The sequence below is a fragment of the Microtus oregoni genome, unplaced genomic scaffold (assembly GCF_018167655.1).
Source record: "Microtus oregoni isolate MIOR12 unplaced genomic scaffold, Mior012 000011F_ref0000422, whole genome shotgun sequence".
Classification (NCBI taxonomy): Eukaryota; Metazoa; Chordata; class Mammalia; order Rodentia; family Cricetidae; genus Microtus; species Microtus oregoni.
The window spans coordinates 43,830,945-43,842,015 of NW_024543070.1; the positions used below are offsets into that span (position 1 = coordinate 43,830,945).

The 11,071-nt window shown below is 44.9% G+C and overlaps 1 protein-coding gene across 1 annotated transcript; it reads left to right on the forward strand.

Annotated features, from left to right (window-relative positions):
- Positions 1-2,140: 2,140 nt before the first annotated feature.
- Positions 2,141-9,255, forward strand: LOC121453342 (procathepsin L). Its single transcript, XM_041660049.1, has 8 exons — positions 2,141-2,274; positions 3,496-3,632; positions 4,211-4,333; positions 4,427-4,573; positions 5,481-5,705; positions 5,897-6,059; positions 7,821-7,938; positions 8,868-9,255. The coding sequence occupies exons 2-8, from the start codon at positions 3,507-3,509 to the stop codon at positions 8,968-8,970; spliced, it is 1,005 nt and encodes a 334-aa protein (XP_041515983.1). The 5' UTR covers positions 2,141-2,274; positions 3,496-3,506; the 3' UTR covers positions 8,971-9,255.
- Positions 9,256-11,071: the final 1,816 nt, after the last annotated feature.

An 11,071-nucleotide genomic window follows, 5' to 3' on the forward strand; every position in this document is an offset into this window, starting at 1 on the left:
CACCTCATTCTTGTTTAAAAAGAAAATTAGAAGAGAACTATGGGGAAGACTATTTTCCTATTTTTTTCTGTAGTGAATATGCTTTTTGTTTGTGTGAATATGTTTTTTTGTTTGGTTTGGGTTTTTTTTGTTGTTGTTTTGTTTTGTTTTTGAGACAGGGTTTCTTTGGAAGCCTGACCTAGAACTAGGCTCTTGTAGACCAGGCTGGCCTTGAAATCCCAGAGATCCACCTGCCTCTACCTCCCAAGTGCTGGGATTGAAGGTGTGCGCCATCACTACCTGGTATGAATATGTATTTTAAAGAAGACACTTTTAATTAAAAACTCATTTTGCATAGATGTGCATGTGCCAACAGCCCATAAGGCCAGTGAACAACTTTAGGGAGTTGGATCTCTTTTTTCACCATATAGGTGTCTGAGTTTGAATTCAGGTCCTTAGACTTGGCTTCAGACAACCCTAACACTGAGCAATCTCACCAAGCCCTGAATATGACTTTTAAAATTATTAGCATTATTGTTGCTCTTTTGGAGTTTTTGTTTGTTTTGTGGTTTAGTTTGGTTTTTCAAGTTAGGGTTTGTCTGTGTATCCCTGGAACTCACTCTGCAGACCAGGTTGGCCGTGAACTCAGAGATCCACTTGCTTCTGTCTCCCAAGTGCCTGTCAAAGTTATTTTTAAAAAATTACCATTTTAACCAGGTGGTGGTGCAAACGCCTTTAAACCCAGTACTTCAGAGGCAGAGGGAGGCAGGTCTCTGTGAGTTCAAGGCCAGCCTGGTCTACAAAGCAAGTTCCAGGACAGCCAGAGCTGTTACACAGAGAAACCCTGTCTCGCAAAAGCAAATAAATGAATCAAAATAAAAATACTATGTTAAACCTCATTATAAAGGCATTGCAAATTTTAAAGATCACATATTGAAATTAAACTTTATTCAACTCAATGAACTAAACAAAATCGCCAATAGAAAAAAATCCTTTTTTTGTTTTTTGTTTTTGTTTGTTTTCTTTTGCTTTTCGAGACAGGGTTTCTCAGTAGCTAAGGAGCCAGTCCTGGAACTCACTTTGTAGACCAGGCAGGCCTCCTGCTCACAGATATGTGCCTGCCTCTAACTCCTGAGTGCTGGGATTAAAGACATACACCACCACTGCCAGGCAGAAAAAAAAATTCTTATGTGACTAAAAAAATGACACTTTTCTGAATTATTGTCCTTAAGTCCTTATATCTGTATATTTTTCCCTATCCAAATAATTTCTTCAAGCTACACAACTACAGGCTTCATATTAAATATTACTCCTCTCGAGTGAGGGGAGGCTGGGAGGAGGAAACTGAGAAGGATAGCACCAAAATACCTTGTGCCGGACTAGTGTTTCACACCTTCAATCCCGACATCTGAGAAGCAGAGTCGGGAGAATACCTGTGAGTTCAAACCCGGCCTGGTGTACAGACTGAAACCATATAAAACCCTATCTAAAAATAAATGTATATACATTTCCAGCGAATTCATCAAATTCCAGAAGCATTTTAAGACTAAGGAAAACAATTCACAACGCAGAGAAGGAAAAGCAGCTTTCATCGTTTTCAACCCCCCCCTCTTTATTTTAAAGCCACCACCCAACCTTTCCTGCCACACACACACCACGTGAATAATGTCTAGTAGGTTTGAGAGAAAGGCTCCTAAGGAATAATTCGTGAATAGGTAAGACAGGAAGTACGGTGCTGGGAGAAGCTACGTGTTGATCATGACTTCATCTTATTGGATTTATTTCCTCCATCTCTAGACTTTTCTAAATTCTATGGAAGCCCGCTCAGACTCTTGCCCATGGCTCTGCCTTCTTCCACTTAGACCCAGCCTTGTGCGTTAAACAGAAATCACGGGATTATATATAAACTCCCACCCCGCAGATTTTAATCCAAAACTCTTAAAACTAAAAGCAGAAGGGTTGGGTGGATATTCCGCAGCAGACCCTTGTTCCGGAGCTTATCTTTTTGGACTGAGGCACCACACGGACCCGGATCCTCTAGGGAGGAGGTCAGCCGGAGCCCCAGGCGATCACACAGCAGGACAGGTTAGGACCTGGCGGCGTCACGCGCCTGGAGCCCACAGGCTCCGCCCCCAGGCAGACACAGCCAATGGCGGTGCGGGGGCGGGCCCTGCCGGGGCCGCAGCCTGGAAGGCTTTAAAGCCCGAGCCCAGCGTTCCTTGGCCAGATTTTCGGACCTCGGCGACCTCCGGAATATTAGTTTGTGGAGTATTCGTAAGTAGCTGGCTGCTCCAGGTGAGTGACCCCAGCGGGCCTAAACGCTGCGCGAACGGTTATAGGGAGGAAAATGGAGATCCCGGGACCACAGCATCTGCAACCCGTGCTGGGGACCCCAGGATGGGCCAGGACCTCGGGGTGGGGGATCCCTCGGCCTCCCTGGAGTGACGGAGTCCATGTTGCCAAGCGGGGTCGTCGCAAGGCCGCTTGACTCCGGGCCTGATGGGACCCGAAGGGGCAGCAGCAGGACCCCCTTGAAGCTGGTCAAGGGGGCCCAGGGCTCCCTGTGCCGCCATAACACCCGTGGGCGGTGGCTACGAGGGCGGAGCAGACGACAAGCCCCCCCCCCCACTTCCCCCGGCCCAGCGTGGGCCCCTAACCCGAGCCGGGATCACCCGGGGGAGGGTATCGCCTCGAGGCTTTCGTTCTGGAAACTCGGTTCAGACCGGTCCCCAGCTGTGCATTAAAGTGTGAGGGGACTTCTATATCCCCCGTTTGGGCTCACTCAACACTGTCAGCACATGTAGCACATGACCTGGACCAAGTTGTCCCCTTAAGTTTCTTAGTCATACAGTACCGGGAGACTCAAGACTATCATGCCACTATAATGGAAAAGAGTTTATCCCAGTTTCTATGCCACTTACTTGGCAAGTTTTCATTATCATTATCGACACAGGGTTTCACTGTGTAGCCCTGGCTGTCCAGGAACTCTGTAGACCAGGCTGGCCTCGAACTCAGAGATCCTCCTGTCTCTGCCTCCCGAGTGCTGGGATTAAAGGCATGCACCACCACCACCCCACGAATCGAGTAAATTTCAAAGATTAATTTCTGGCTTGTTTTTCTCCACTCACACCCATACTTATTAACACGTGTAAAGACATTTCTGTTTTATTAAGGTGGTTTTAACTAATATTTTAAATGAACCAGTTTGCTGCTGGCCTAATGGCTCATGACTAAAAATCACAGCGCTTGAGAGATGAAACCAAATAAGAGTGCAAAGTCTGCCTGAACTACCAGAGATCCTGTCCATGAAAGAAAAATGTTTAAATGTTTAGCCGGGTGGTCCTGGCATGTGCTTTTAATCCCAGAACTCGGGAGAGACAGGCATATCTGAGTTCAAGGTCAGCCTGGTCTGCAGAGTGAGTTCCAGGACAGGCTCCAAAGCTGTCTGAAACCAAAAAAATTAAAATAAAATAAAAAGGCTTTGTCAGATCCTTATTTCCTCTTTTCCTTCCCTAGGTGTTTGAACCATGAATCGTTTACTCCTCCTGGCTACCCTGTGCTTGGGGACAGCCTTAGCCACTCCAAAATTTAATCACACGTTTAATGCCCAATGGCACCAGTGGAAGTCTACACACAGAAGACTGTATGGCGCGGTATGTAATGTTTCCAGTGTCTCGAGAGAGTGAGTGGTCCTCCTTGCCCTTGGACATTTAATGCTAGACAGTAGTAGTCTCTAGAAGCCAGCTCTTAGTGGGAACATCCCAATCACACACCCACTGTGAACGGAATAGAGCACAAATATCCCTGTTGTATGCTTTCGGGAGGAGAAATGCTTTCGTCGGGTGGGCTGGATTTTTTTAAGACTTATTTGTAGACTTACAAAGAGTGTTTTGCTTGCATTTATGTCAGTGTATCATATGCATCATGGAACTAGAGTTATGGATGGTTGTGACCTGTGTGGTGCTGAGAATTAAACCTGGGTCTTCACCCACAAGACAAGTGTTCTTAACAACTGAGCCATCTCTCCAGCCCCTTAGCTCCTCTTTTTTGTTGGGGTTGACAGGGTTTCACTGTCGTGCAACTCACTAGAGACCAGATTGGCCTCAAACTCACAGACATTCGCCTGCCTCTGCCTCCCCAGTACTGAGATTTAAAGACATGTGCCAACCTACCTGGCTTCCCCTCGATTTTTAACAAAAATAAAAACTGCCAGTTCTATGTTTGCTTCTAGAATGAGGAAGAGTGGAGGAGAGCAGTGTGGGAGAAGAATATGCAGATGATTGAGCTGCACAATGGGGAATACAGTGAGGGGAAACATGGCTTCACCATGGAGATGAACGCCTTCGGGGACATGGTGAGTGTGATGTGATACAAGCTCTCTGGATTTTCTGTTTTCTTTTTACAAAATTATCTCACCTCTTCAACTTTTTTTTGTCTTTCTCGGAAGACCAATGAGGAGTTCCGGCAGTTGGTGAATGGCTATAAGCACCAGAGGCACAGGAAGGGGAAAGTATTTCAGGAGCCTCTGATGCTTCAGATCCCCAAGTCTGTGGACTGGAGAGAGAAAGGTTGTGTGACTCCCGTGAAGAATCAGGTATGAGGGCTGGGAGACGTCTCAGCTGTGTGAGTGGGAGAACCTGAGTTTTATCCCCACAGCCCACACCTGGGAGAGAGAAAGTTGATGTGGTAGCACTTCTGCCAGTAAGTAGGAAGCAAGGCAGATAGGTTCCCAGGGCTTACTGGCCCACCAGCATGGCCAAGTCAATGAGTTCCAGCCAAAAGTGAGACAGCCTGTCTCAGAAAACAAGGTAGATAGTGACTGAGAAGCAACGCCCAAGGTTGGCCTCTGGCATGAACATACACACATACACACACACCTAACCCTGCCTGCCCCTCAAAAAAATCAGGTGTTGACCTTGTCTGGTTCATACCTTTTCCCACAAAATGGCCAAGAAGGTCTGGAGTTTGCTATAATGCTGTGTGATGTACAAGTTCTTTATTATTATTCTTGGCAATTTTATACACTCAGCCCCCAACATCCTCCCCTCAACCATATCAACACCAACACCCCCAACGAGTACCCATCACACCCTCAGGTCTTTTTGTTCTGTAGCCTGTGGAGTTTAAACAGGGCCACCCAGACTACCGTGCACACATAGGTGTGGCGTAGCTATCCACCCACTAGAGCCTGGGCAACTCCATACTGACAGCATCACTGAAGATGATGACTCCCCTCCTCCGGTAGCCACCAACTGCCTGTAGCTCCTTTGCTTTAGCCTGGACCCTACACAGTATTTTGGTCTGTCTGCTCTTGGGCATATTACACCTTTGGAGTGTGAATGGAACAGGGTCTCACGATTGCCTAGCCTGGCCCCAAGCTTAGAATCTCCCAAGTGGATTTCGGCCACGCATCGCCACATCCAGCTTCCTGTTTAAAGGCACATGTAAAAGCTGTTGACTATCTTTGTCTTGTAAACCCCCTTATCTCTTTCTCTTTCCAGGGCCAGTGTGGTTCGTGTTGGGCTTTTAGTGCCAGTGGGGCCCTGGAAGGACAGATGTTCCTTAAGACTGGCAAACTGGTCTCCCTGAGTGAGCAGAACCTTGTGGACTGTTCCCGGGCTGAAGGCAATCAGGGATGCAATGGTGGCTTGATGGATTATGCCTTCCAGTACATTATGAACAACAAAGGTCTGGACTCAGAGGAGTCCTATCCCTATGAAGCAAAGGTAATTGGTTTGTTTCCTCTCTGTTTTTAGAAACATTACCAGACATGGTTTTCATAGTTCGTGCTTTGTGGATAGCTAACAGCCTTTTGTTTTGAGGGTTGGTTTGTGAGTACTGACCTGACATTATGAACTGAACGTTGCTAAGGGTTTTGTTTCTAGTTGTGATCGAGTCTCTCCTTTAACTTTCAAAGGAAGGACCTTGTAAGTACAGATCTGAGTTTGCTGTGGCTAATGACACAGGATACGTGGATATCCCTCAGCAAGAGAAGGCTCTCATGAAGGCCGTGGCAACTGTGGGGCCTATTGCTGTGGCTATGGATGCAAGCCATCCGTCTTTCCAGTTCTATCGTTCAGGTAATTGTTAGAATTAGTGCCACCCTGCCTTTGCAGATGAGTTTTGCTTCTACTGTTGGGGATTTTGAGTCTACGTTTAATATACAGATGTTTTGGTTTGATCAATTGGGCATTTTCAAGGTTTCTTTTTTTTTTTTTTTTTTTTTTGGTTTTTCGAGACAGGGTTTCTCTGTGGCTTTGGAGCCTGTCCTGGAACTAGCTCTGTAGACCAGGCTGGTCTCGAACTCACAGAGATCCGCCTGCCTCTGCCTCCCGAGTGCTGGGATTAAAGGCGTGCGCCACCATCGCCCGGCATTTTCAAGGTTTCTTAATTAATTATGCTGGGGACAGCGGTGCATGTAAGTGCAGGTGCCCTCGGTCCTGAAGTATCAGATCCCTTGGAACTGGACTGAGAGGCAATTGTAAGCCACCCAGTGGGTGCTGGAACCAGACTCAGGTTCCCTGCCAGAGCAGTGGATACACGTAACTGCTGAGACATCTCTCCAGCACCCCTCTCTTTAAATCTTAATGCTTTTATTTGGGGATACGTGCGACTGCTATGCATGCATATGGAGGTTATAAGACAACTTGCAGGAGTTGGTTCCTTTCCACTGTGTGTGACCCCAAAATCAGACTCAGGCCCTGAGCCTTTTTAACAAGCACCTTTACCTGATAAGCCATCCCACCATCTGAAATGTTTCTTTAAAGATTATGAATTACGCTCTTTTCTTTTTTTTTTTTTTTTTTTATATTTATTTTATTTATTTATTATGTATACAATATTCTGTCTGTGTGTATGCCTGAAGGCCAGAAGAGGGCACCAGACCTCTTTACAGATGGTTGTAAGCCACCATGTGGTTGCCGGGAATTGAACTCAGGACCTTTGGAATAGCAGGCAATGCTCTTGATCTCTCCAGCCCCGAATTACGCTCTTTTCCATCTTCCTCTCGGAGAGACAGCTTCGCTTCTGCCTCTCTGCCCACTTCTCTGCTTTCCCCCTTCTCTGTCTCTTTCTCCTCTTCTCTCTCTCTCTCCCCATCTCTCTCTGTCCCCCCCTTCACCCTTCCTCTTCCATAACCCCCTGAATAAACATTCAACCTACCCTGCATGTTGTGTCTATCCATGTTTCTGTCTTCTGCCTGCCCGCCCGCCATGTGTCTCCCTGCCTGGAACCAGCAACAAAAAAAAAAAAAAAAAAAAAGATTATGAATTACTTCTATAGATAGACCCTAATTTACCTAACTCTTCTCCAATAGCTGGATCTTTTTCCAAAAGATTTATTGCTGTAATTGGGACTTTTAAAAAGCCTGTCGTTCAATAGAGGAAAGCGGGGAGAGAGCTTGTTCATCCTTTTTTTAGATTTAAGAGTAGCAGGGTTTATGGTTTTGGTATGCTAGCTAGAAGATGGAGCCTATCGCCATAGGCTCTAAAGCAATAGGATTTTTCTTTTATAATTCATTCCTGTAATCCCAGCTCTCAGGAGGCAGAGGCAGGATCAAGGTCAGGCCCATCCCTACATAGCCTGTTGGAGGTCAGCTTGAACTACATCAAACTTGTCAAATACTGAGACAGGATTTCTCTATTGTCGACCAGGCTGGCCTTCTCTGCTGTGCTGGGATTAGGGCATGCACCAGGTCACCCAACATGTCCACTACTATTTTTTGACTAGTGTCTTCTAGTCAAATTTGGGACTTTGGGATCTGTGACATTGTGGGGAACAAGGTGGATCACAGTCCCATGGTGACTAGGACCTCTCACCAATTGTTCATTTAACTCTGCCAGGCATCTACTATGAACCGGACTGTAGCAGCAAGGACCTCGACCACGGGGTTCTGGTGGTTGGCTATGGATTTGAAGGAACAGATTCAGCTAAGAATAAATTTTGGATTGTCAAGAACAGGTAAGACTCAAAATGTTGTATTTTAAATTGAAAAGGGAATTCTTTTAGGGTTTTCAATATTTAGATGCAAGTTCACAGACATTCAAATTTTAAAACTCTGGACGTCTTACAGAGTGAAGGGTTTGTGTTTTAGATTCTGAACTAAGCTTGTGGAGGAGATTCTTACATATGTGTAACACTGAATTTCCAAATTTGGCTTAAATTTCAATAAGCCTATGAGACCTGTGTGATTTCAGCTTGCTTTTCTTTAGTCTTCAGCAAGAGATGGCCAGCAGAAACCTTAGCCCATCTCCCTGTATTATCTTCACTTTGCTCTCAGCAGCCTTAAAGCCTGTCAAAATTAAGTCTCACAACTAATTATCTTTCACTGAGATAAAACATAACATTGGTTGTGGAGAAAATCATTCTGTTAAAATCTAGTTTGCCTCAATGATGTATCTTGCCCAGAATATGCAGAACTCTGGGTTCAGTCTCTAGCACCACCGTGTAACACCTGGTGTGGTATGATTGAATCTTGACCTAACACAGGAGGTCAAGGTCCAAGTATTCAAGAGCATCCTCTTAGGGAACCAGTGAGGTAAACCTTGGCTACACAAAACCCTATCTCAAAATAAGTGAGGGGCCAAGGTGACTTGTCACCCAGTCCTGTGGACCTATGTTCGTATCCCCAGCACCCTCAAAAGCCGTGTACTGCAACACACACTGTACCCTCAGGGCTGGCCATCAGGGGGCTGTGAGCTTTGGGTTCAGTGGGAGATCCTATCAAAAAAGTAAAAGAAGGAGATGAAGGCGCCAGCATTGACAGTAAACAGGAATGAATGCCTCTGTGTATTTTATGTGTAGACTTAGAGCACTCAGCGCTAAGTTCAGTCCTATTTTTTCAAGTGTTAATTATTAATCATTCTCATGTTTCCTTGAATCTCTTTCAGCTGGGGTCCTGAATGGGGTATGGAAGGCTTCGTCCATATAGCCAAAGACAGGAACAACCATTGTGGACTTGCTACTGCGGCCAGCTACCCTACCGTGAATTGATGGGGAGTGGTAATGAAAGACTCCTGGACACTGCGTCCAAAGGGATGTATCTTAAAACTGACCAAACCCTTACTGAGACCATAGTACTTGAATCACTGAAGATCCAAGTCATGATTTGAATTCTGTGACATTTTTACCTGGGTTAAATGTTACCACTACTTAAACTACTCTACACACAGCTTTAATATTGAACACTCATTGCTTAATTCTGAGTCTGGAATATTTGTTTTATAAAGAATGTATAAAGATTTCTTTAGCTTTTAAAATAAATTTCAGTTCAGTGTATGTAGGTGGGACTTCCTTTTGTAATGTGCTGACAAGTGTTTGGGGCTAAAGACTGGCTTGGGGTGTTGTGGTACAGCATGGAAAACGACCGGTGCTGCTGGGCTTTCTGATTTTAAAGATAATAGATTTAACCTCAGTTTCCCATCAGGTATATGATAAGTTAGCTATGGGGTAATTGTTGTTTGTTTACACCTTCATTTTCTGTTTCTGTGTGTGTGTGTGTTAGATGTGATGCATGCATGCTGCAATACATGTGTGAGGTCAGAGCCTAACTTGGTGGAGTCAGTTCTTCTACAGTGTTTGTCCTAGGGATCAAAATCAGGTTGTGAGGCCACAATGCCTTTACCATGGAGCTGTCTTGCCAGCCCCGCTTGTTTTAAGTGACATATAATTACATATGTTTTTGAAATACAATAAAATGTTTTGATACATGTATAATATGAAATGATCAGATAGGGCTAATAAGTTTACCTCAAATATTTTATCACTTTATTTAACTTTTTTAGCTGTTTTTTTAAAGTTCACAGTATGTTACTATTAGAGACAGTCTTATTTATATACCCTAGTCTGGCCTTAAACCCATGATCCCTCTCCTTCATCCTTCTAAGGGCTAAAATAACAAGCATGTATTATACCCAGTCTCAACTCATATCTGGAAAAACTTGACAAATCCAGAAGAATAAGAGCAAATTGTTCTACACAGTGGTTCTCAACCTTCCTCATATTGTGACCCTTTAATATAGTTCCTCATGTGGTGACCCCCCCACCATAAAAGTATTTTTATTGCTACTTCATAATGTGATAACCTCCAACCATATTATGTGTTGTTTCTTCATAACTTATTTGTGCTACTGTTATGAATCATAATTAAATATTTTTGGAGACAGAGGTGTGCCAAAGGAGTCTAGAACCACAGGCTGTTCTAGAGTATGCAGACTCAGATGTGCAGGTTTTATGCGTTAGAAGATTGCTTCCCTGCCTGGAAGGGGCTAGGTGTGACAAGGTTGAGGTGCTAGTTACAGGCAAAGACCACAGTACTGCTTCGAAGTTCAAGAAAAGACCAGACACAGGTGGCTTGCAGGGACACCTGGCTCCTGGGAAACCTCCTGCTGCCCAGGATTGGCAACAGCACATTGAGCGGTTGTGATTAACATCGAGGTGTTTGTGACCAGAAGTGTGTTCAAGGTCATTGAGAAATCAGGTTGTTTGAACACAAAAGTTGTTCTCTGGCTTTGAAAGATGACTGAGAACCCATGAGGGAAGGACAGGGGAGAAATCTCTAGGTCAGTAGTAACCTAATCCCTGACTTAATAAACTTGGAAGGGGATAAAATAGACAAACATAGTCACACAGCTAGTAAGTGTGGCTAAAACAGTATTTTTTGTTTTTGTTGGTTGGTTTGGTTTGTTTCTTGGTATTACCTTTTATTTTTTACATATCAACCCCAAATACCCCTCCCTCTTGTTCCTCTCCTCCCCTCCCCACACCTCATCTGCTCCTCAGAGGGTAAGGCCTCCCCTGGGAAGTCAACAAAGTCTGTTTTTAAGACAGGGTCTCTACGTAGCCCTGGCTGTCCTAGAGTTCTCTTTGTAGACCAGGAGGCCCCAAACTTCCAGATCCACCTGCCTTTTCCTCCCAATTGCTGGGATTAAAGATGTGTGGCACACGCCTTTTATCCTAGTACTTGGGAGGCAGAGGCCGTGGATCTCTGAGTTCGGATCTGAGTTTGAGGTCAGCCTGGTCTACAAGAAAGAGCTAGCTCAGAGAAATTCTTGTCTCGAAAAACAAAACAAAAAAAGATGTACACCACTACGTC